General features: G+C 30.2%; 2 protein-coding genes across 2 annotated transcripts in view; both read right to left on the reverse strand.

The window, feature by feature from the left end:
- LOC118200749 (uncharacterized) overlaps window positions 1-26,075 on the reverse strand; it is a 178,424-nt gene that overhangs the window by 129,528 nt on the left and 22,821 nt on the right. The window lies entirely within an intron of this gene.
- On the reverse strand, window positions 5,063-5,635 carry LOC118200752 (DNA oxidative demethylase ALKBH2-like). Its single transcript, XM_035372717.1, has one exon. It carries the CDS (start codon window positions 5,633-5,635, stop codon window positions 5,063-5,065), a length of 573 nt encoding a protein of 190 aa, XP_035228608.1.

The raw sequence follows: 26,075 nt of genomic DNA on the forward strand, positions 1-26,075 counted from the left end.
CTGAAGTGGAGCAGTCTGACCAAATTTAAAAGCAGCAAGTGACATTAAAAAGTGCAGGGATTTTAAGCACGACTGGAGTGAGACAATGTTCTAAAACGGCTCAAATGGCAATGCAGCAGCTGGATATCATCTCTGATAATTTGAATAACTATTCAACTTTCCTATTTTAGAATGACCACAGTACAAATACTAGAAATAATTATAAGATCCTAATGGTAAAATTACCCCCAAAGAGCAAACTTTTTTTTTTTTTTTTTTTTTTTTTCTGCCACTAAATTATGAACTACTTTTATTTACCTCTCATATTATTTCCTTATGCTGCTTCCTCAGAATTTAGGTGTTAATTTCCTCTCAAGCACCAGAGAAAGGTAAGTTACGTCAACTAAAAATACTCGTTAATAATTTAAATTATCCTTGTGAATATTTGAGCCACATTAAACTAATTTAGGTTTGAATTCATTTTAACCATCTTGGTGGTAAATTCTAATGCTAACATACGATTTCTACAGTAAACTTTATACAAATAAAAGTGATCAAAACAAGGATTATCACTTCCCCTTTCTAACTTCTTTCTTAGATAAATAATAAATTGATAAATTTTCAAATGCTTACATCTGTTAAAAATAAAAATAAAATAATAGAACATTTACATTAATAACTTTCGAAGGAAACACTAAAATTCAGAGGTTATTTTTTTTTCTTGGTGGCCAGATCTTACCTAATAATTCTGATTATGTTGTCTTCCATGAAGCCATCTAATGGGTATTTCTTCAAAACTAGCATATATTTCGATAGTTAGTTTATATTAAAATTTCGAAAATTAATGCTTCTGCTATGCTTGACGATTGCTTAAATTATTATCTGTATAAACCTGTTAGGTATAAACCTGTCTTCTTCCCTAGCGCTTATTTTCGAGATGTAATTGGAAGCACTTCCGGCTAGATATAAAATGACAGTTCTGGACCAATATTGAAAATGATAGTAATATATTAGTTTTCATTTAGTGTAGTGTACTAGCAGTAGCTGTAAAATGACAGTTCTGGGCCAGCAGGAGAGTGGGTCAGGGGCGTGGCCAATGATATAACAGATGCGACGTGCAACGCCATCGATGGAATCATACTAGAGGGCGTACCCAATGACGTCACGAATAAAGCTGAATTGTTTTATGCTGCTGGTTGGGTTGTAGACCTCCTGCTGCTAAGAGTTTTCACTTAAATTTAGTATTTTCAAAATTGGCAACGGATCAAGTGAATACTTTTTGCATCTTAACTTCCGTGATACGCTCATGCTGCCCAAAGTTGACGAAAAAGTGAATTGTGAATTTTAGAAATATGTTTTGAAGTCTGGCATTAAAAACTTTCAGTGCGCGTCTCAGAAAACAATGCATCAGAGGGGGAAAAAGTATGAAAAGGATTTCCATTTAATGACAATTCATCATGTCATGAAAATAAAATTACAAGATTTTTTTATTTATTATTTTGATACTTTTCATTTATTTGATTTTATTTTGATACTTTTTATACTTTCTAGTGTTTCATAAACTTTTAATTTTAATTGATTTATAATATTTTCTGTTCATAATAACATATTTGTTTGTTGCCATATTTTTTAATACTTAAGGTTTCTAATTTGCAATATTTTCATTTAAATTTCCAGATTATTTTTTTATATCTTTCATAATTTTCAACATGTTCTGAATTTTAACATGTTACGTTATACGAACTTATACTTACTTGTTACTTATACTTACATGTTATGTTAGACGAACGTAATTGTTCCCATACAAGCTGTTTATTTGTTACATTACTTAATTTTAGATGCAGTTTCGTCCTTTTTTTTAACGCTATAGTGTTCAATATATTCTGAATTCGCTATAGTGTTCAATATATTTATTTAACTTACTAGTCTTCTATAAACACTTTCAATTTAACTTATTTGTTTTACATACTATTCTATTTATAAAGAAACACTTATTTTTCATAATCTTAGTTATTTTATTAATTTTGAACAGGATTTATAATTTCTTTCACATGTCTAACAATATCTTCCTTACACTGCCGATTATTATTTTTAATATAAGCAATTTAAGTGTATAAATATTAATTAATTTTCTTACGTTTATGATTTTCCTCCTTAGTTTATACTTCATAGTTCTAGTTTAACTTATTTATTGTACTGTTTTCATTTGTGTCTCATCATTCATAATTCTAATATTTTATTCCATTTTAGACATTAATACAATTTTTAATAATCTAAATTGTTTTAATTTACTGCGTATTCAGACATTTCCTTATAGTTTTTTAAATACTTGTTATATTATGCGATCATAATTGATCATCTACATGATTTGATTAGACTTAGTTTTTTTACTCAGAATTTTCCATTCACAACTTTACAGTTTAATATCATTTATAACTAAATGTAAGTATTCCTTTCTCAAATAGTTTTAAGGTCTTCAAAAGATTCTAACATCATGTTTAGTTTTAAATCCCGATGTATTCCTAATTTTCGTTTCTAATTTTGCAACCACATTCAGTGTTTCATCCACACATACCAAAATATTCCTTACATCTTCTGATATTTAGTGTACGTCATATTTCAGTATTTCAAATGAATTTACACCACTCACACGATTATTTTTTTATATTTTAGATGCACTGACTATGCTAATTTTAACTTTATCCTACACAAATTGAATCTACTTCCAAACTCATGGAAAACTTTAAGGGAAACTAGCAATTTTTTGCATCACATGCACAAAGAAATTCTTAAAACCAATTTTTTTCAGTATCGTACCCAAAATACCATTTTTCAAATGTGAATTACCAGTGTCCTTTGGTTTTACTTTGTTGCATCTTTTTAAATTTTAACATCTTGCTTTGCATTCTAACATACCTTTTGTGAATTGCTTTTTCTTTTAATTCTAGCGCATAACCGTAACTTGTTTATTCAAATTCCATACAGTACCAACTTAATTCACTATCCAACCGCAATGTCTTTGATTCACATCCTGTGTGATAATACTGCAAGTTTCCTTAATTGGAAAAAAGTGAATATTTAATTATTAGTCATTTCAAAATAGAACTAATACATTTTTCACAAACATTACCTTCTCTTGAAAACACCCCTTAACCTATAACTGATTTAGAGATACAAAAGAGACTCTTATCATACGTCTCTCATTTGCAAACATCTTTGGACATTTCAGGTTTTAAATATTTTTTCGCAAGTATATCAATGCAATCAGAAAATACACTTGACATTTTTACTCAATTTAAAGGCGGCATACTGTTATAAGAATCTTTTTAGTTAAATTTATATCTCAAATAAACACATTTTGTGCTAAATATGCATAAACATTTAGATTTCGTTTATTTCTTTTTAATCTGATGTAAGACATGAATTTCATTCATGATATGGATTTTCTATTGATTTAATTGACCATACACTGTAGAAAATTTTTATTTTACAAATTCAACTTTTAACGAAATAGAAATAGAAACCGCGATACACCTGCTGATTTTAAGAAAAGAAACTTTGATATACTTCTGGAAATGTAAATGCTTCTATAGTTTTCATTCCATAACGTTGGTTTTCATTAGTTTACTAACTTCAAAAATGCTCTTATTAGCATATATATTTTTTATGGACAAAACATTGTCAAAATTGTGATACAGTATATAAAACTTACGAATATACATACCTTTACCAGCTTACACACATTACTGACTGAACCGAAGAAAGGCACAGATATTTTAATCCAATCTACCTTAAATTTAAAAAATATTTAAATATTCCCGAATACGAACGAAAACTGAATAGATATTGTTACATTTGCATATCTCTACGTATAATAAAAGGAAGAGTCTGTCTGTCCGCGTGTCTGTTTATGTATGTTTTTCGTTCGTGCTGCGCGTAAGCTAATAGACCCAGGGTTACGAAATTTGATACATAAGTGCCTCTAGACGATACATTTAAACGCCAGACAAAGGCTGGCCGCGTAGCGGCTGTTATCATATAAAATTAATTAAAAACGTTTATGTGTGTTAGTTGAAGTAATGCTTATAACTTCATAAACGTGAGCATTTACTATGTTAACACACGTATCATCAGTTATTTACATTATTCAATGTAATATCATCATTTAATACATGTACTATATGTATATATATTTAAAGTTTAATATTCTTACTTTTATTACAGCTGAATCATTAACTATTGAGAGAAAGAGGTTCATACTTACAATATTTAGTTCTGATTAAATAAAATTTCCTAGGACCCACGTTCAACCACGTTTGTAAAGACATTAGGTATTTTTTGAAAGCGAGAAAGATGAAAAATGAGCAACGCCCTCGCCGGGAATCGAACCACGGAACTCTGGAATACGCCCCCACGTGCAGACTACCACACTACGAAAGCATGCTAAGAAGGCGGGAGAAATACCTTATACATTTATTATATTCCTCATAGCTCTTCTATTTCTCTATTTTCACACTCACGACTCCTTTCAGCGGTAACTATTTCAGACATCGATAGGTATCTACCTCATAACTCAATTTTTCTACTAGTAGCAATTTTATATATTCAAAGATGTAATCTAAGTATTGTTCCTTCTATGTGTTCTAGAAAATCATTCAGTTGACAACGACTTGTGATTTTAGTAGACTTACATGCATTAACAGTGTCAACGTTTCTTCATTTTGCAAGGTTCGTGTCAAGGCATATTGGTGTAACATATCAATCTCTCTTTCAAACGCTTGTGAACATTGGATACAGTTTCTAAGAAGAGAAGTATCATGCTACTTCAAAACATCATCAGCAGTAATTTTTTTGACAGCTACTATATTTAAAAAATGTTCGTGAGATTTCGAATTGAATGAAGAATACAAAATATCCGCAACCAAGAGTCTCTACTGCATTATCAACTTTGAATTTTTCATTTCCTTTTCTTGATTATCGGGCATGAAGTTTTCAAGGACAGATTTCATATAGCTGACAAGCCAATTATCCTCTGGAAGTTCCTCTTCATCATCTCTCAATCGTATTTTATTTTTCGAAATTTTTATGCTGCGAAATGGTATATATGGAGTCTAATTTTAGGATCTTTAACATCAGTTTGGGACGGTATTCCGTGCATCCAAAGTTGATTCGTTGGTGGTTTTGTCATGATGAGTGATCCATGATTTAAGTCCAGAGTACGAGATGTAAAAGTTAGTCCGGAAAATATCATTCGACGTTTTGCACCTAAACTGATGGTAGGTATATCACATTCAGATTCGAGACAAGCTTCGTAGTATTTGTGCATAGATATCTTAGCAAGTCCGTCAGGACAGTAGTTCAATAAGACAAAATTATATTTTATGCCTGTCACTGTTTCAACGTCTTCTTTAATATTTAGAAGAGACTGCGACCAAGGTTCTGCACCAAGCCTCGTTGCAGAGAATTCGTAACTAATTCCTTCATCACCAAATCCGAGAACATTTCTTCGTGGGGTATACTGATTTGTATTAATTTGAATATTAATATTTTTAAATTCATAGTTTGATATTCCTTCTAGCAAAGTATTAGCTATATTTCGTGAATAAAATTCTTCCATAAATTCCATGTTTAACTCTGCGTCAGTTAAATCTGTCATATTGGCTTTACCATCCGGTTCCTAAATAGTAGGAATTATCTGAAACCACATTAACCAAATAATTTCATCACTTTGATAGGATGAAAAGAAGGTTTCATTTGTTTCGTTCGTATGAGTAAAAATAAACTCGTGTTTTCATAAAAGGTCTAAGTACTGCATCGGAAAGCGCATGATTGCGTTGTCATAGTATGATAGGTTACTAGAAAGTTCTGAAACCCTGATAATCGATGAAAACGTATTTGGAAGAACTGCTATTCTCAGATTTTGGTCTTACACAAATATAAGTGAAGGATAATCTTTGATAAGCATTGTAGTTTTAAAAGGGAAAATACGACTTTTTCCTTTTAAAATTACAACATGTAAGAGATTCTTTAAGGCAGAAAAATATTATTCACTTACTTCATGACATGTTTTTTGAATCTAAATGTTATGAAGATTACAAAAATGCTTTGATGTAAGCACAGCTTCTTTATATAAATTTCTGTGTTTGATTGATGTTATGTCTATTTTGGTTTCCTTATATATTTTTATAAAAATATAATAAAATTTTTATTTAAATTTTATAACAAACATGTAAATTATCAAATATAAGAATATGGATATTGCTCTTAACTTTATATCAATTAATGAAAGAAAATTTTAAGTACACTTTAAAAATAATACAGAAACTTGTTCTTTGGAAAATAAATAAATGAATTAAAATGGAAAAGCTTCTTGGCGAAATGAAGTTTATCATTATTTTTATAACATCTTTTTAAAGCTATTTGTATTTCCAATGCAGTATATGTTTCAAGCAATTCACTCGTGTTGAAAATTTAAGAATTCATGAAGTGATTCATCTCTGAAATTTTACTTGTGCGATATATTTGCAAGGTTTCCAGAAAACGAGTAATCTGAAGAGGCATTTGAAATCTCATGAAAGAATCTTCAGATGTCTTCTTGTCCTAAGAAATTTAGCGAAGTTGATAGTTTGAAAAGTCATGAAACTTCTCGTCTTGAAATTTGTAGTCAATCATAACAAGTTCTTTTCTTGTAAAATGGATATCAAAACTTATAAAGTTACTTTTAAGTGTAAATAATGCTCAAAAATATTAAGTGAACTTGACAAAACATGAAACTTTACATGTTAGACGTTGTATTGAATGTTCGGATATTTTTTCAAATAAAAAAGAATTTGAAGAGGCAAATGAAATCTCACGAACTTTCTTTAAATATAGTAGCTGTCAAAAACAATTACTGATGATGATGTTTTAAAACGTCATGATACTTCTCTTCTTAGAAATTGTAACTAATGTTCACAAGTGTTTAAAAGAGAAATTGATCTATTACACCAACATTCGAATGCAATATGGTTTGACACGAACCTTGCAAAACGAAGAAATGTTGACATAGTTAGTGCATGTAAGTCTTACTAAAATCACAAGTCAGAATCTAAATGTTTATACATATGTAGCACAAAATGTGTTTATTTGCGTTATAAATTTAACTAAAATGATTCTTATAACAATATGTCGCCTTTAAATTGAGTAAAAATGTCAGGTATGTTTTCTGATTATATTGATATACTTGCGAAAAAAGATTTAAAACCTGAAATGTCCAAAGATGTTTACAAATGAGCGACGTGTGATAAGAGTCGTCTTTGTATTTCTAAATCAGTTATAGGTTAAGGGGTGTTTTCAATAGAAGGTAATGTTTGTGAAAATTAGTTCTATTTTGAAATGACTAATAATTAAATATTCACTTTTTTTTTCAAATTAAGGAAACTTGCAGTATTATCACATAGGATGTGAATGAAAGACATTGCGGTTGGATAGTGAATTAAGTTGGTACTGTATGGAATTTGAATAAACAAGTTAATGTTATGCGCTAGAATTAAAAGAAAAAGCAATACACAAAATGTATGTTAGAATGAAAAGAAAGATGTTAAAATTTAAAAAGATGCATCAAAGTAAAACCATAGAACACTGGTAATTTGCATTTGAAAAATGGTATTTTGTGTACGATAATGAACATGTTGGTTTTAAGAATTTCTTTGTGCATGTGATGCAAAAAATTGCTAGTTTCCCTTAAAGTTTTCCATGAGTTTGGACGTAGATGCAATTAATGCAGGAAATGGTAAAATTAGCATAGTCAGTGCATCTAAAATATGAAAAAATAATCATGAGAGTGGTGTAAATTCATTTGAAATAGTGAAATATGACGTAGCTTATATATCAGAAGATGTTAGATATATTTTGTTATGTGTGGATGAAACACGGAATGTGGTTGTAAAATTAGAAACAAAAATTGGGAATACACTTAAAAGTAATCAGGATTTAAAAATAAACATGATGTTAGAAAATTTTGAAGACCTTTAAACGATATGAGAAAGAAATACTTACATTTAGTTATAAATAATATTAAACAGTAAAGTTGTGAATGGAAATTTGAGTAAAAAAAAACTAAGTCTAATGAAATCATGTAGATAATCAATTGTGATCGGAGAATATAACATGTTTTTAAAAAATTATAAGGATATGTCTGAATACGCAGTAAATTAAGAACATTCATATTATTAAAAATTGTGTTAGTGTCAAAAATGGAATAAAATATTAGAATTTTGAATAATGAGACACAAATGAAAAGAGTACAATAAAGAGGTTAAACTAGTACTATGAAATATAAACTAAGGAGTGAAATCATAAACGTAAGAAAAGTAATTAATAGTTATACACTTATACTGCTTAAAATTTTTAAAAAAATAACGGGCAGTGTAAGGAAGATATTGTTAAACATGTGAAATAAATTTAAAATACTGTATAAAATTAAGTAAAATAACTAAGATTATGAAAAATAAACGTTTCTTTATAAATAGAATATATAAAGTAAATAAGTTAAATTGAAATTTTGTATAGAAAATTAGTAAGGTAAATAAACAAAAACAAAAATAAGGATTTTAAAAATTATGTTTAAAATAAAATGGTATAATAAGCAGTAGTTTTACATGATGGGAAACTATAAGAAATATGTTGAAATTCAGAGTATATTGAACATTACGGAGTTAAAAAAAAGTGAGAAATTGCATCTAAAATTATGTAATATAACAAATAAACAGCATGTATGTGAACAATTACGTTCGCATAACATAACATATAAGTTAAAATTCAGAGTATGTTGAAAATTAGGAAAGGTATGAAAAAAATAATCTGGACAATTTAAATGAAAATATAACAAATTAGAAACCTTAAGTATTAAAAAATATGTCAGCATTATGTCATCGATATCGTTGCACGTTGCACCTGTGACGTCACTGGCCACGACACTAAACCGCTAGCGCAAAACTGTCCTTTTATAGCTACTATTAGCTGCTATTTACTTTGAGATCGTAAGAATCAGCGAAAGCGAACTCACCAAATGGCAGCACTACAGTTAGTTCGGCAATTAATAACCAAATTAATGAACTCTGTTATTTGATGGAATTTTTTTTCTTTTTTTAATCGGAGTATATCTCTGTTACCTGACTATTGTTAAATTAAGTCACACCAATCTTGACTTAAACAAAAGGGCAAAATATGCATAATTTCATCTTAACGTAAATTAATCAGCTAAGTAAAACTCGATTTTCAGCTGCACTTTTCCTCCCGCAATCCCTTAAGCTACCTGAATACCTGAATTGCTTGGCTGGAAAACTGTTAATTGAATTCTACAGTTGACGTCTATTTGTTATGAAATAACAGCCATAATGTATAAACTGGAATTTGCATGATTGATAAATTGGAAAAAATGCAGTAATTATGCACGGTGTGACAGTCTAAAGATTTTAAAATGCTATTAACCACCTTTCTCTATGGTATAAAAATAAAGACTTGAAGTTTATTCTAACATTGTCTGCGTGAAATGCATCTAAATGTATGAATGTGCGCGGTACGTCACCATTGCTCAAATGCATATGTGCTTATATACAATAAAGAAGTAAAATTTATTACATCTGTTTTGTATTGTAATATCAGCTTCTAAATATTTTATCTTATATATTTGCTACTTATGCCTTATCTTATTCCTGGGATTTATGACAGTTACTAAACGGTGATTTAATCAGTTTTGTGGTATTTGAGGAACAAGGAGAAGAAGAATTCAAGTTTCCAATCATGATTGCAAAAAAAGCTTATATTCAAAGCCCTTTTTGCAAATTCAGTCGCAGCCTTCATAGCTAACCATAGTTCTGGCATAGCATTGTCTCCTTAAGTTATACAGGCACAGAACTAAGGGGTAGAAACTTACGTAGTGCATTTAATAATAAATAACATTTTAATGTTGCGCAATGTATCTCGATTTTTTTTTTCATTTTCGAAAAGCTTTTTAATTAAAGCTTTAATTTTATTTAAAATTTGTTTTACATAAAATTTAATTTTATTTAAAATCAAAGTTTTAATTTTTTAATTTAAACTTTAATTTTTTCGAAAAGCTTTTCTGAAGGTTTTAATTCTTTAGAAGGTTGAAAGATAAAGAATGGCGACTGAATGATATTGCACATCTCATTAGTTTTGAAAAATAACAGAAACAATTTCTGTTATAGTATTATTGTAAATAAATTTGTATAACAGAGCAATATTGGGAACAGGCATAATATTTTAGGAAAGGAAGTTAAACCAGAAAAATAGAAAGATAGAAAGTGAAAGGGATTTTTTTTATCGTGAATATAAAATTTGGATTTAAAAAACTTATTTGATCTTTAAAAAGACTTTAAATTATGAGCTTAAAAATAAGCTTGCCTTAAAATTTATTATTTTAATTTATTATTTTTATAAGCCATTAAAAATTTATTTATCTTGCCATTCTTATTTTGATTTCAAAACTTTCACATTAAAAAAACTAAGGCTTAGATGTATAGATAGGAAGTGAAAGAGAAAAGAAAAGTATTAGATATAGTGAGGGGAAAAAATTAAATACATCCATCCAGAACGCAATAATACTGAATCCAAATATATCGTAATAATAATGATACTATTAAAATGAAATATATTGTAGCAATTATATACCATATACTTATACTGTATTTATAGATCCTCAAAAGGCTTAAAATATAAATTTTACAATGTAATTTATAATATAAATATTTGTCTGAAAATGTTGTTCACATACTTACCCTGATGACTTTTTTTGATAATCTGCTATTGGCCGAAAGAAACGTATTCACATTAAAAGTACATCGCTATAAATGTAAACTGATTTCTTTCTGAAAACAAATATTTATGTGCAAATATATTTTTTTTTATTATAGTTGTTTACAGAAGCAAATTGTAATGCCCCTATTTTACACATGTTTGGTAGTTATTTGAGTGCATAATACATTCGCTTACGTTCTTGAAATGTATTTACCCTAGGTATAATGTATTAGTTAGGAAAATCTGAATTATTAGATTTTTCATGTTTAATGACATTATTATATCTCTGTATCCTCTTAAATTACCATTCAATGTTTTTGTTCGCAAAGCTGCTCTCTTCTCGTATGAAATTCTTAGGTCACGTGCAGAGAAAAGGGGCGTAAATTTAGCGAATTGTATATTCCCAACTATTACTTCTCTAACTAAGATATAAAGTTCTCCAGTAGTTGCGGGCTTGCGTTGATGGGTAAGACTTCCTTACCACCTCTCCTGGGTCCGATCCCCATTCACGTCCCCGCGGTTTTCTCGGCGGGGACGTTGTCAACGTCCACAATGGCTGCCAACCACCCCGGGTGGCCGATGAAGATTAATGATGGTGGCATAAAATCCCCCCCTTTCAATACGAAGAATAAGTCAGAGATGGGGGAAATGGCTGTAGGGAAATATGGAAGGAATGGCTTCGTATAGAAGGAGACAATACTTAACCCTCTTCGCTCTCGAATTCAAGCACATGTGGCTTTTTGGGATGATAATGTACAGCTCGACGTGTGCTGCTGGTTTTAAAAAGTCACTGTATAAAGGATAATTTTCTGTCAGCAATTTTTGTCTGTAAATAATTTACACATTCATTATAGAGTATGAAGATGTTTAAATTTTAATAATTAGCTAAAGATGAATAGTTCTAGATTTTTTTAATTTAATTTAGAATATTTGTTTTAATTTTGCGTTGGATAAAAAGTCTGTTATTAAATTTTCAAATAAAACATCTTCAAATATTTCATTGTGATTAAATAATTCATTCTAATTCATAAATTGATAATTTTTCACGAAAACTGAATTTAATTTTATTTTTTAATGTTTCTGAAGTTTTTAATTTCATTCGATTTTCGTGATCAGACTGCATCTGTATGTATCAAAGTATGAAGAATATGTTTTCAAACTGAACCAGTAATGAATCGCGAATTTTTTTTATTATTGTTAATATTTATGTTGCAAAATTTGAATCACTGTTTCAAACGAATAAAAGGTAACAATTATGTTACCATTGAATGTACTGCAACATGATGATGTCATCAATAATAAATCTAAGAATTTTTTTGTGATTAAAGATATCATACCTAAATTGCTTCCTGGGCAGAAGGATATTTGGGGAATTAAAATATCGAACTGAATGTTCTGAGTACCATGTTGCCAGGTGGGGAGCTAGAAAGGATTATAATTTGAAAATGAGTTTTTAAAATATCCCACTTAAATTTCATAAAAAAATAATACGCGTATCTTAAAAATTACATTCCTTCTGTTCATTTCATATTTGCATCAGGTAAGTGTATCATTCAGAAAGGAAGAAACTTATAAGGAAGAAGACGAGAGATTATCGTCTTCTTAGCATGCCTTCGTGGTGTAGTGGTTAGCACGCTCGACACGTATTCGAGAAGTCCGTGGTTCGATTCCCGGCGAGGGCATTGCTCATTTTTCTCATCTCTCCCACTTCCAAGAAATCCTAATGTCTCTACAATCTCATTTAGAAGCATTATTGTATTTTCATGTGTAAATTACTGCCATTTTATTCCTAGACAACTGGAATATTAATCTTAGGCATTATCGATCTAAACTCGTTAAATTTTGAAAGGGAAAGAATAAAGTATAAGGATCAAGAATTAATTTTTCAGCTGAACGGATATTCTAAATATTTTTACTATTACATCCGATACTAGAAACTCCATCAATTTTACTGTATCATGTATGCCTGGATTTTAAAAGTAATATACTGTTGTACTGAATACAGACATTTTTTTTTTTTTTTTCATTTTCTCTGCTGCCATAACAAATAATCTAATGTCAGTGTGTTGAGCAAAACTCGTTAACTATTTTTGTCACTAACTGTTATTTTCTAATTTCTTATATGTCAGCGCAATAGAAAGTTTTCATTGCTGTTTTTAATTAATTTCTTGTTATTTTTATTTTCATTTGTTTTTACTGTTACTACATCGTTCTTTGAATGTAGTGGAATTTTAAATGGAAAATTTAATTCAGATATCTGCGGAGACGGCATGACATCATAAGAAATAGACCATAAATGCAGAAAAGGAGCTTGTTTTCTTTGTTGCGTTTAACGTTTCGAGCTGATACGAAATGTTTCAGCTAAGAAAACGTGTGTTTAAAGGAAAGTTGTGAGTCTTTGTTTTTATCGTTTTATATTTTTATTTTTATTTATTTATTGTATACACTTTAGGATAGATAGATGTCTAAACTGAAATGTAATTCAGGGTTATAATCCTGAACTACTGAAAAATATAAGAGTGGTTGAATTGTTATTAAAACTTTTCATATTTTTATTATAACCGAAACAATTTTTCTCAAACGCAGTGGCCATTCGCTTTCCGAAAACTTCGTTTATTTAAAAAAGTTCATTAATTGGCATCTCGTCTCTTCTTAACTTTGCCATTTGTGCTCGGAAATTATTTTTGGTGCATTCTTGAAAACAATCTTGATACATGTCTCATTTAAGTCACACAGTTACTATGACTTTAGCTATGCTCATTATGAATTTAATTGCATCTGAAAAATGAGCGAAAATGATCCACTTTCTGTAAGAACGATATTCATCACTCTTTGAATGAGTCTTGACTATTACTGTGATGTGTTTAAATTACATGATGTGTTTAAATTATTCCTGAGTTTAATATATTAGTTTTTCTGTGGAATCATACTTGGTATAGAATTTACAGCTTAAATAATTTTACTTAATAATGTAATTTTCACTTGGCTTGTTACCACCCAAGTATTAAGAATATTTATTCGTTTATGAAACATTTTTCTCAAAAATAGCGATTTCCCAACAACATATGCAACTAGTAGCTAGAAATAATGGTTGAACGAACGCAGATTTCAGAAAATAAAGACGATCTGTAGCATAATGAGAAGATACCTTAAAACAACATAACGCCCTTAGTGATCAAAATGCAATTACCATTCCTTCCATGTGCAAGACATCCTTATGCTTCAGCATCTCCGCCCATATGAAGTAAAATTTTCCTTTTGCCATCTAAATTACATTAGCTGTCATCTGTGACATTATCACTTCCGTGCATCTTAGTGTAAAAGTTTCCTTGTGTTCTGAGTGATTTCTAAAAGAGCGGAAAATTCCGTAGCGTGTTGATCGCGAAAAATATTGATGTGCGTGGATATTAGGATATTAGTCATCAACGTGGGTGTGTTTGGTTTCCTTTAGGTGGTGTTTCTATTTTGTCTCAGACAGAAACGTATTTATGTCTATTCCTTGACCCATTAAATTATACCTCTGAAATTTCCGGCTTTTTTTTAAAGATGTAGACCTTTCTAATCCTTTGTTCTAAAGTGGAGAAATTTTGATAACAAATTTATAATATCTATAAATAAATATAAACAGTCTCTGTTAATGTAACAGAACTAGGTGATTAAAGGTAAGTATTTCTAATCCATCCATGTATTTGCAATTTTTTAAATAGGTAAACCTCCCTAACTTTGTGATATAAGGGTATGACTGAAAGAATATTAATTAAAAGCATGCAAGAGGGGATATTTTGTATGTTAAGAAGGTATACATAAGCTTAGCTGCATTGGCAAAAGAAGCAGTGCAAAATTGAGAATATCATAAAACGTGTATTACGCAATACTCTATGCTTGAATTACTTATTAAGTTAACAATCAAATTAATAACTGTAATATTTTGGAGAAAATTTATGCAAGAACATATATAAAATTAAATTATTAACTAACAAAATGCTTACGTCTTCGCAGATCACTTGATTGCAAAACATTATTTACGTTTTGATTTTAGTTTATTTTTTAAAGGCCCTAAGATTCTGCATAACGTCAGCATTGTAATTGCTGTTTACCTGAAAGTGTTTTCCACCGTATTATGATTTCCTTTCCATCTCTTGGGAAACAATGTAACTCAGTATACTGTATATTGTCTTCTGTACATTGTGCAACTCAGCTGGCTGTGGTAAATAACTGTAATATTTAGAACTGTCTGTGATTGAGTAACTATAATCATGGTATCTCGCATCATGGTATAAGGAATACTTCACCAAAGACATAGCTAAATCTGAATTTTGAGAGTGCCCATTTATTGAATCGAAATTCGTCAAAAAACTTAATTTTTGTATAATAATGTACCTGATTCAAATTCAAAAATTAGTAAAAAATCAAAATTTATTTTTTAATTTTTAAACTAACTTTAATTGATTTAATTTTATTTTAATTGAGCTTAACCAATCAAATGTTTTAAACTTATTTATGTTTTTAATGCATTATAACATACATTTAATCTCTTTTTATGTAAATGTTTCCATCATCTCTAGAGCTAAAATCCTAAATTAGTATTCTGAAAACGGGCTCTGAGTATTGCACATGTATGCACATTTACGATTTTACCACCGTGTAAATGTAATTTCCTTTAAGTACTTTAAAAATACATAAAAATGAAGCGTTTACTTAAAAACGTTTAGAAAATTTGAAAAGAAAATACACGGTTACAGACTATTATGGCAGTGAAATATTTTATTTTCGCGAGTCTAAAAAGATAAAAGCTGCTTTCCATTCACTACAGTAAGCAACATTATATACAAACTCCCTTAGAAATTTATAAGCTGATGTTACGGTCTCTATCACATATAAAATAATCGCGTTTTCTAAAAAGACTGCTATCAGGCAATTTTTAGTTTCTTAGCTTCTTTCTTAAGCTGAGCTTAAAAATGATCTGGATAGTACGATTATCTTCTGAGAAGGCGCGTTTTTACAAGTCTTTAGTCGAGTATTTTTTTTTTAATTCCATTGTCTGTTTCAGGTTCCAAGTAAATTCGAAGATTTTGCAATAATTATGCAATTTAGCCCAGTAATTAATGTAAGTAATTAATCACTCCTCTCTTTTACGAAACCCAAGCAAATTGTAAAACTAGTTGTCACTTGTAAAACTTGCTGAATGTTGTCAATTATAACTTGAATTGATAAAAGTATATATAAAATATTAATGCGCGCTTTTATAGCTATTTCATCATTTATTTATTTGTGTAACGGAACGAAAAGGTAGGTGATAAGTAAGGATATTATGATGAAGATATTTAAGATTATTAAATGTAATTATCTATTTATTAAATATTTAATTTTTATACGGCATATTACAGGTGTATATAATATAACACTTTTTTAAAAATTTGAGTAAAATTTCATGTGACAGTTTCATGGCACAATTAATGTCTTTCCCATACATAATCAAATTTCTGTAATAATTGAAACATATAGTAAAAGGGTGCATTTGCTCAGTACAGAAATGCAGTGCTGTAATAATACAGTAGCATATCAAATGCAATATATGCAATAGTAATGCTGACGCATGCAGGCATTTCCTGTGTTAAAAAGCATGAAACCGCATTTTTATGAAAAACCCAAACTGGAACATTTATATATATAATTATAAAAAAAGAAGAGAGATTTCTCTTCGATGAACAAGACTTAAAAACGAAAATATGATTCATCTTTGGTTTTATGTAATAACTGCAGAGAGGTATTATTAATTATCGTATGACAGACGAATTTAAAACAGTATTTCGCATGTCCTTTTCATTGCACTAGGCAAGCACTGAAATATATACACAAATGACAATATGATATTAATAGATGTATCCGTTGTCACTGTTATTTCATTTACAACTTTATAGGTGCAATCTCTCTTTGTTTTGAAAGAGGAAATGACATTCTATATAAATGATTTGTATTTGTGCCATCTATTCATTTTGCATATAATTGTTTCTCTTACTATAATTTTAGGTTTTCAGAAATTTTGGTATATTTTTTAGGCATTAAAAATCTAGAAACGCTCGTTATATTTCCATGTAAAGAAAGGGTATTTGCCATTTCAGCTTTCAAAAAGTTTCATAGCAATGTTTTACTGTCATAAAACGGCGTACTACATGAAAAGCATGTACTGCAGACAAAACCTATCATGCAAAAAAAAAAAAAAAAAGTATTCAAGTTTAATGAAATAATATAAGAACCCTACAGGTATTTCACATTAACAACATGATTCACTATGGCGGTGGTTCTCAAACTGGAAGCTGCGAGAGTATGCCAGGAGTGTCGTGGCAATAATTAAGAAAAGTGGTTCAAAATGCTTGAGTTAAAGAAGGCATAAAAATACATAAAATTAAAATTTGGGATGCCATCCCTCGCTCCTGTGCCACTGTCTAAACACGTTAAATTTTGTCCTTGTATTTATCTTGAGGAGCGACGATTCATCTTCTACCGGATCTGGATGCAGATGTATTTAGAAAACAAAGCTGTTAATAAGGCTGCTGTGAAAAGACTTGTGCATTTTAGTACTTCAGCTTATCTCTGTGAATCACGCTTACATAAGAAACGGATATAAAACAAACATTCTGAGTCAAGAGATCTGAGGATAAAATTAACTAAACTTCCAATAAACATAAAGGAAACTATGAAATATTCATCCAAAAGGTTTCACACACTGTATTAAAAACAAATGAGAGGTAAAACTGAATTTTTCTTTTCTTTTCGCATTCAAACCGCTTTAAGCGTAGCTGTGATACGAAATTTTTTTTTAGCCCGATGAGGGTGCCGAGGCGAAAAAATTTTAACAGCCACTGCGCTATGATTTAATAAAGCAGTAGACTTTCTATTAACTGGAAACGACGTCCACGATTAATCCCAAATCAAGGTTAATCTGACAGCATTAAAAAAAAAGACATGAAAAAGAAATAACTCATATTATAATTAACAGAAAAATATTATTAATATTGCTATTCACCTGTATTTTTAAGCAGTTTGATTCAGACAATAAGTTCACTTGGTTACGTGAATTAAATCAGAAGTTGAAACATGAACAATCTTTAAAATGCAAAGAACTGTTTTTGCTCGTATTACTCATGTTTTTCGATAGAAGTCCATGGACAGCAGAAGGTGGCTTGGTATTTAATTAATTTTTTTTACGATTTAACAATTTAATTTTAAAGGGTGCTTTAACAACAGTTTTTATGTTATGCACTGTTAAGTTTAGATAATGCATGTTAAATCTTGCTGCAGATAAAAGCAATACCTACACACTGGGGCATCACTTGTTATCACTGTTGTTGTCTAGTCTATTTTATACTAAAAATAAGCTCAATCTTTTTTTAGAGAAAGACCGGTTAATCGAAAATTGATTGTATATAATGCAACAATGTAAAATATAATTCCATTAGGATTTCTGTCTAAATATAAATTTGTGACGCAATAATGGGTAAATTTGCAGATGCTTCAGTATAATAAATAATCTGACTTATTTTGCTTGCCATTGCCTTCATTTTGTAAAAAAGTGTTATATGATACACTTGTAAGATTTAATGTGGATAGAAGAGTACAGCAGTATATTACAGGCACAAGATGCTGTATTGTAACTTCTTGTTAGAACAATATGGATTACTCTTTTACATTAGGTTATGTTAGGTTATTTAATTACGGCAAAGCCTTGAGGGCTATCTGCCTAAGGGGAGGGATGCCTTCGTGGAGGACTTTCTAAGGGAAACTGGCTCGTATGCACGTTACACATGGGTAAAACCACGAAAACACCCATGCAGCCAGCCCGTTTGCGGGATTCGAACCTCGGACCGAACCACCAATGTTCAGCGACTTTACCGCTCGGCCGCTGGTGGGCTCTTTTACATTAACATGACGTAGCAATGCAACAGAATTTGGAAGACTCACGAAAAGGCTAATAACACTAATGCGAATTGCAGTGATACATTCATACGTTAATTCAGCAAGTACAGTGATAGACAAATTTATGCGCTAATATAATAATACACTAATTGAATAATATAATATCTTATACTTCTACAAAGTACAATAACAAAGATTAGAGCTTTAGTTGTCTCTTAAAAATGTACAATCAGTGAACCTGTTGTTTTTCTGTGCGATTTGGAATAGGCAACGAATCGTCTGATCTTTTGATTATGGCAACAAATGTCAGGGTACCCATCTAATGAGAGAAACACATTCTTGTTGACTTTCTTAGAGAAACTAGCTCATATTCATATAACGCATGGGAGAAAACGTGTAAACATCTTTACATTCTACTTATTTATCTGGATTTGAACTTGCGTTGAACTATGGGTATTCAAGTGGTCTTATCCATTCTGCTCCAATACTGTTTAATTAGTATATGCTACAGTTGCTTGTTTCAAAACTCTAAAAGAATACTTTTGTGTTACAATATATGCCATATGTTAATCTACTTTTAATACAAGAATATAGTAATAATTGTGGTCGTATTTTGCAAAACCAGATTTTTAGAAGCTAAATATGATATATTATATAGTAATTCAACATGGTGTAATGGTATGAGTTAAAATATGATACACTGTGCAGTAACAGTACTGAAGCATAATGTAGCAATTCAGCAACTTAACAGCAATTCAGTGGCGGAGTATATCTGTGTGGTACAATAAAAGGTAAACAAAGTTCCAGTTATTTGTTACTTTAAAAAACGTGCAATGGTCAACCTGTGTGCAATGTTATATAGCAGGGGTGGCTAAAGTGCGGCTCTCGCAGGCAATTTGTGAGGCTCATGCATATAAAATATATGTATGAAATATGGTAAACTTAAACTATTCAGTGTCTAAAAGGAAGTAATTAATTAGTTTAGACTCATTTTACAAAGTTATCAGGGATTTCTTTATATTTAAAACCTCCTTCACTACTTCTATAAATGTATATATAATGTAAATATGAACTTTTAGAAAATCTAGATGCGGCTCTCGAACATTCCTGAATTCAAACGTGCGGCTCTTACTGACATGAAGTTTGGCCAACCCTGTTATATAGTATCATTATCCGATGTTATACCAACTTGATGCTTAAATCGTATGGCATGTTATATTTTGTAATACAAGATGCTGTGTCGAGTCGTAAGATTACATTTATGTGTTTTAAAGCATACAATATGCCATTTCAGTTATGCATTAAGCGTTTAAGAGCAGAATTCTTTTATGAAATTACAATTAATGTAACAATATACCTAGATAATGCCACAATACACAAACACATTATTAAAATAACTATACAGAGAATACAATACTTTTATAACTTTCATGGGTTAATTGGCATTGAAAATAGACGTTTTCTAGTGTGAAAGAGAAAATCAGCGTATGTGTCTGACGTGTAAAAATCATGAAAGCAATACGGATAGCTAATTTACAATTTATTCGGCTCCAGACAATCAGTTTATTAAGCAGGTTTATTAGTAGTAAGTTTATGGAACAGTCTTTTGATAATGCTTTTACTTTAGAAAACCCAGCTTGGGGGAGGGGAAATTTTTAAGCTGCGGTAGTAAGTGTAGAATTCTTTTATCAAATGCAAACTATTAAGTTATACGTGTAATAAACCATGAAACGGTTAAAAATTACTTCTGAATCATCCTCTCCTCCGAAATGACACTGAGAAGAGTTATGTGCAGTCCTCATATCCCTGTACCGTGGAGCGTTGAAAATGATGCATATTTTATAAGAAAGCGAATCAGAAGATAAATAAAACAAAAAAAGTACTTGTTTCAGATGATTGCTCTAATTACGATTCTCCTCCGTATGAAGAAAGTTTATTATTTGAATTAGAAGAAGGAACAACGTTGAGGCATCTCTTTCTTCAAACACAGGATCTTCTCATATCGAAATCTCTTTCCTAAATTCACCCTCTCCCAATCCCAAAAAAAAAGTCTTCACGAAGAAATTCCTTCTAGACAAAAGCTAGTATTTTTCTTTTAATATAATTTTGCAATTTCCGAAAAGGCAAACGATGTGAAAAGACTAAAAGCCAGATATTGGCATTTGATAATTGTATTAGTAAATTCTTGTAAATGTGAGAAATGAATGTTGTTATTGGGTAGGTAATTAATTTCTTCCTACCATTTTAAGACTTTTTTTTTCATTTAGAACTTCTTATTACTTGAGAATTATACTTTTGACCTCTATTTTAAAGCATCATAAATGATATTTTATGAAGCATACAAATATACTAATAGAATTAAAAGTAAGGAGGTTATTTTTATATCAGACAACTGAATTTTGTTGTTGTGAATTACCATTACATTTATTAAAAACATCTGTTTAGGCATTCTAATAATACAGATGAATATTGAATTAAAATAAAAATGCATATCCGTTAGCATGAAAATTTATATAGTATGGTAAAATAATACAGTAAATTTGTTACATATTTTTGTGGCAGGCATTTATTTGAAAGAAGAAATTATTATACAGAATAACGGTTTCCCTTTTTCTTAATGCATTATCGTGCGCTATCTACGGGTGTTTATGTCTTATTTTAAAAGCTTTAATAAAATGTTTAAACCGATTAACTGCGTCTTCAAATACGTCGTTTACATTCGTTCCGTATATACAAGCAACTTATATCAGCTTCAATATTTTTAATAATTTTGAAATTGTGAGTAATTTAAAGTGCATTTTTATTGCTGTATACGTACTTTTCCTTCTCAAAATATCTCATGACAGAGTTTTTGTCAAATTTTACTCATAAAATGAGTGTTTTGCGAGAGCAATTAAACTGACTCTACTACGATTTTAGTATTGACAAATTCCCTCATTCTAGGGTTATGTGTATAGATCCTCTGGATAACTTCAAGAACTGAAAAAGTAGCTAAGCGATTTGTGTTAAGTAAGAAACGATATCTTTTATCTCTAGGAAAACATTTATTATAATTTTCACATAATGAAATTTGATTAGGTCTGAGTTTTGTCAAAGTATTTCTTTCAGCTAGGGAAGCTTCTCCGTCAAATTTATCGCGATCTGATATCGATACTGCTGACTTTATATTTCCTTTGTAACCGATATCGGAGGTGAATACATCTGCTTCAAAAGAGGCGTGCGTGTTATCCCCATCCTGTCAATGCCTGCACCTCCGAGTTCTTTTTTGGCGGTTAGTCCACTGAAAAGGTGTATCTGTTAAACTGGCAGAAAGATTGATGCTCTCTCCGGGACCTCAGCGCTCCAAGTCATAAATTTAAACGGTACCAACTGAGAATGGGGGCATAAATAGCAAAGGGGACCCCTATGCCAGAAGGCAAACAGGGAATACGGAGGAACATTTGAAGTAGCTCTACATGCTCCAAACGTCGTAGTTCTAAAGCTTGGAGACGAAACTTAACGCTCTACAGACTTGGGGTGGGTTTTTAACAATATAGGTAGGGATTCGTAGTCCTGCGGGGAGTGAGAGAGGCGGTAATAACGGAGCAAAACCCGATGAGGTATCCTTCGTAATTACCAACAGAAATGTCTGCGAGTGCAGCTTAGTACCAATTTAGTGGCTAAAGCTTTTGATGAGGTTTGATGGTCGTAGAGGTAGTTCAGTAGCCTAATTAAGGCTGCAATAAATGGTCCCTAACTTCTTTTCCCTTCCCCAAGATGAATCGTTTGAATTGAGGCTGACCTTATTATCTCACTGCAGTCTCTCCCAGATGGTACAAACCCGGAGAAACAGTTGGTGGGAAAGTATGTTGGAGTACGGTTGTCGCGCGGTAGATTCCTTTCCGCTTGTCCAGGTAACGTGAAATCAGTCCTAGTCTCTTGACATCTATGATAGAAATGTTGGAAGCGCTGGTAAGTTCTAATTCTTTTTCACAGCTTTTAATATATATTTGTAAAGATTTGAATGAAGGATTATTACAGACCACATCTGTAGTATCAAATGTTCATACATTCTATTACACCAATAAAGAAATGAAGTATGAACTAATCAAAGTATTAATAATTTGATCAAACCGAGTTTCAATAAAGTATTTAAAAATTTCCAGTAAATTGCTATTTCACTCCCCTCCAAAGGTCTACCGAACTTAATTTATTATAAACGTTTGACCATCTGTTCAAATGCTAAAGACAATCTCTTCAGGTCCCTAGTTATAGGATTCTTAATTCAAGAGGAAAACGTTATTCTTTCATTAACACTGTTTGAATACAATAATGTGCAGTTAACAGCCAGTATTCTTGCAACTTTAGGGGTATTTAGTAGCTAGAGAAAAAACTGCTGAACAGGATGATAAATATTTCGATTTACAAATAAATTTTAATATGAGTAATTGAATAGCCTTTTTAAGAAAATTCAGGTATTGCAAAAATATAATATTAGACGCACTTTAGGAATAAAAGTTCTGATATATTTTACAGAAAGATGAAATTTTGCAAATAATAAACATTATTAAGAAAGATTTATTTGAACGCATTGTAATATTTAAATATTTGCAATTTGTAGCTTACTTATAGCACAGGTGTATACCTGCAGCTATGGAATCGAGATCACTACACAAAAAGAATCAGAGTAAATTAAACTTTCAGCCCTCAACATTTATTCCTAGAATAAAAATAATTTGGATTTTTCAATAAAAATTGAAAAATTTAGAGGAAACTACCGATAGGTATTTGAAAATTTTTTACATGAGGATTTGAAAATTTTATTAAAAATAAAAATAAATTTGCCATTTCATCAATAACCCCTGCCTTAATTTATATGATTGATTGAATGGCTAGAAAGACAAAATCTTCTAGTTTAGCATTCCTATCTGCTGATTTTTACGTGGACGTAATTTCAGATATATATATCTCAAGTTATCTCTGTCCCATATTTTCAATTTAAGAAATAATTTGTTTATTGCTTTTCTTTGCGATTATCGCAAATTGACAGATATCATATTCACATTTTTATCCTCTGATTTCTGACCATTTAGCATAAATGCTGATTTTACAAAACTAATATATTTTTTTTTAAATCTTCTCTTTAAAGCATACTGCAAGTCAATGCACATCTTCCGTTTTGAAAAAGTAAAATTTCATATAAATTATATCATCGAGCTATAAATCTAATTCTATACCATTTTAAAGACAAAAGTTTTAAAACTGTTTTAAAACAGACACATTTAATTTCTCATTCAGCACAAAAATTGGCATAACAGTTTTAAACTTAGGTATTTATTCCAAAATAAATGTATTTTACTAGTTTTTGTGAAAAAAGTATGTTATAAGTAAAGTTTTGTATTAATAAATATTTATGTCAAATATGTTGCAAATCAGTTTGGTAACGTTGTTTTATTTTATTAAAATTTTCCTACCCTTTTTATATTATACCGTGCATGAAGCTACAATAATTAATCTATAAATGTATTAACAATTATTCTTCGAAGCGTAAATCTGGAGTTAATATCCTCTTGAAACTTGATGCACTTCAGTAGTCTTGATACAACAGGCCTAATTGTAACCGGAAGTTATAAGTTTCGATGATTCTTGGGAAGAATCAAGACTCATTCTAAATTTAATTTTTACTTTATGCTCTTTCACTCTTTTTACAATGCTCTGATAATTTGACATTTCTTCCGTGACGATGCTGAAGCATTTCATACTGCAGTCTTTTTTAATCCCCTCCTCACCAAAAAATAAGCTTGCAGTATGATCGCGACAAGCTTGTAACACCTGAAAAGTGGTTGTAACACCGTCTCTGCATGATTTCAAACTTGAAAATTACACAGATATAGAGTTAAAGATAGGAAGTTGTTATGAAAAACTTCGTATCAAACAGCGTGTAGTATGTAATTTGTCCTTAGATAATATCAATCATTGCACATCAAATATCTCTCATTTCCTGCTACCTTTTTTTATTTTGCGAGTATTTTTGGCGAATCTTTTGTACTTACGTCAACGTACAAAACAAACAGAAATCCGCTTTATCATTATTTGCAGAAGAAATTATTCACCTTGGATGTATGAAGCCACCCGTATCGAAAATAATACCAAATCAGAAAACTGCAGTTTTTTCAGTAGTTTTGAAAATTCTAGCTTAGGATGTTTCATAATGAATTCGTGAGTTCTAAAGTAATACGCTGATCTGAGACTCTATTAAAGAAAACTATTAAAGTCCCGGCTTCTTCCTGATCGAACAACCTTGATGGTATTTTAAAATCGTCAGTTTTATAATGCAACACAGTGAAACTTTCTCATGACAACACGCTTATTATGATATTTTCCATTGAATGCCAACTAAATTAGCCTAATAATGATGCATTTAAAAATAATCTTATGAAAACTGTTTATTACCAATATTTTTTCTGAACTTTTAATTGTAGAGATTGAGAGTGTAAATTTATGTATATAAGTGTGCGTAATTTAGAAAACAAATACATATGTATGCAGTGACAGAAGGAGAAAGAAATATGACTGGTTGAAGTATGTAACATATTGAATGAAAGTATATCCATAACAAAAAGTTAAATTCCGATGGAATTTGCTATGGGAAAAAAATAACTGAATATATCTTTTCTGGCTTTTTAATGCTGATATGATATAAGAGCGGAAAGAAGAAATAAATGTAACTAATATATCGCAAAAAAGTATTTTTGGTGAAGTAGCATCAACAAGTAATGACAGATTATAAAATAATGAGATGAAATAAATTAACGTAGCAGTAATAAGGCCATTTACAACTTTTTTTAATAATCATTTCACCAAAAGTTCCCTTTGGGGGGGGCCTCAAAATTACTGGTGCAAACTGTAAAGCTTAATTAGAATGTCATTATGATATTATTTGTCATATATTATGTTAATTTTGAATATTCTATATTGACGATCTTCTAATGCTTCACTTCGTTTGTTTATTAATTTTTCTTAATTCTCACCAGTAAAGTTTCCGCTTTAAAGATTAGATACATATTTTGTAAATGTACCCTGAATCTTGAATAAAATCCTAACCAAAATAGTAATATGAAATTTGATGCTCTTAAAATCAAAATTTATTTTAAGTTAATTATAGTTAAAATCAAGCAAGTCTTTTTTACTTAAATTTGTGTTAAACTAAATGACTCCAAATCGTAGATTTGTAACTAGTATTTAGTTCTTACAGGTAAATTATTGCACACTGCGTAGATTAAAGAATTCAGCTGAAAACAGTAATTTTGCGATATCGAACAATACGAGCATAATAGAGTTACCATACTATTAGAAGCTGTCCTTGAGAAAATTTTAGCACCTAAATTTTGACATTAGAG

The sequence above is a fragment of the Stegodyphus dumicola genome, chromosome X1, assembly GCF_044657685.1.
Source record: "Stegodyphus dumicola isolate Sdum_Otavi_A_Nest chromosome X1, ASM4465768v1".
NCBI classification, from domain to species: domain Eukaryota; kingdom Metazoa; phylum Arthropoda; class Arachnida; order Araneae; family Eresidae; genus Stegodyphus; species Stegodyphus dumicola.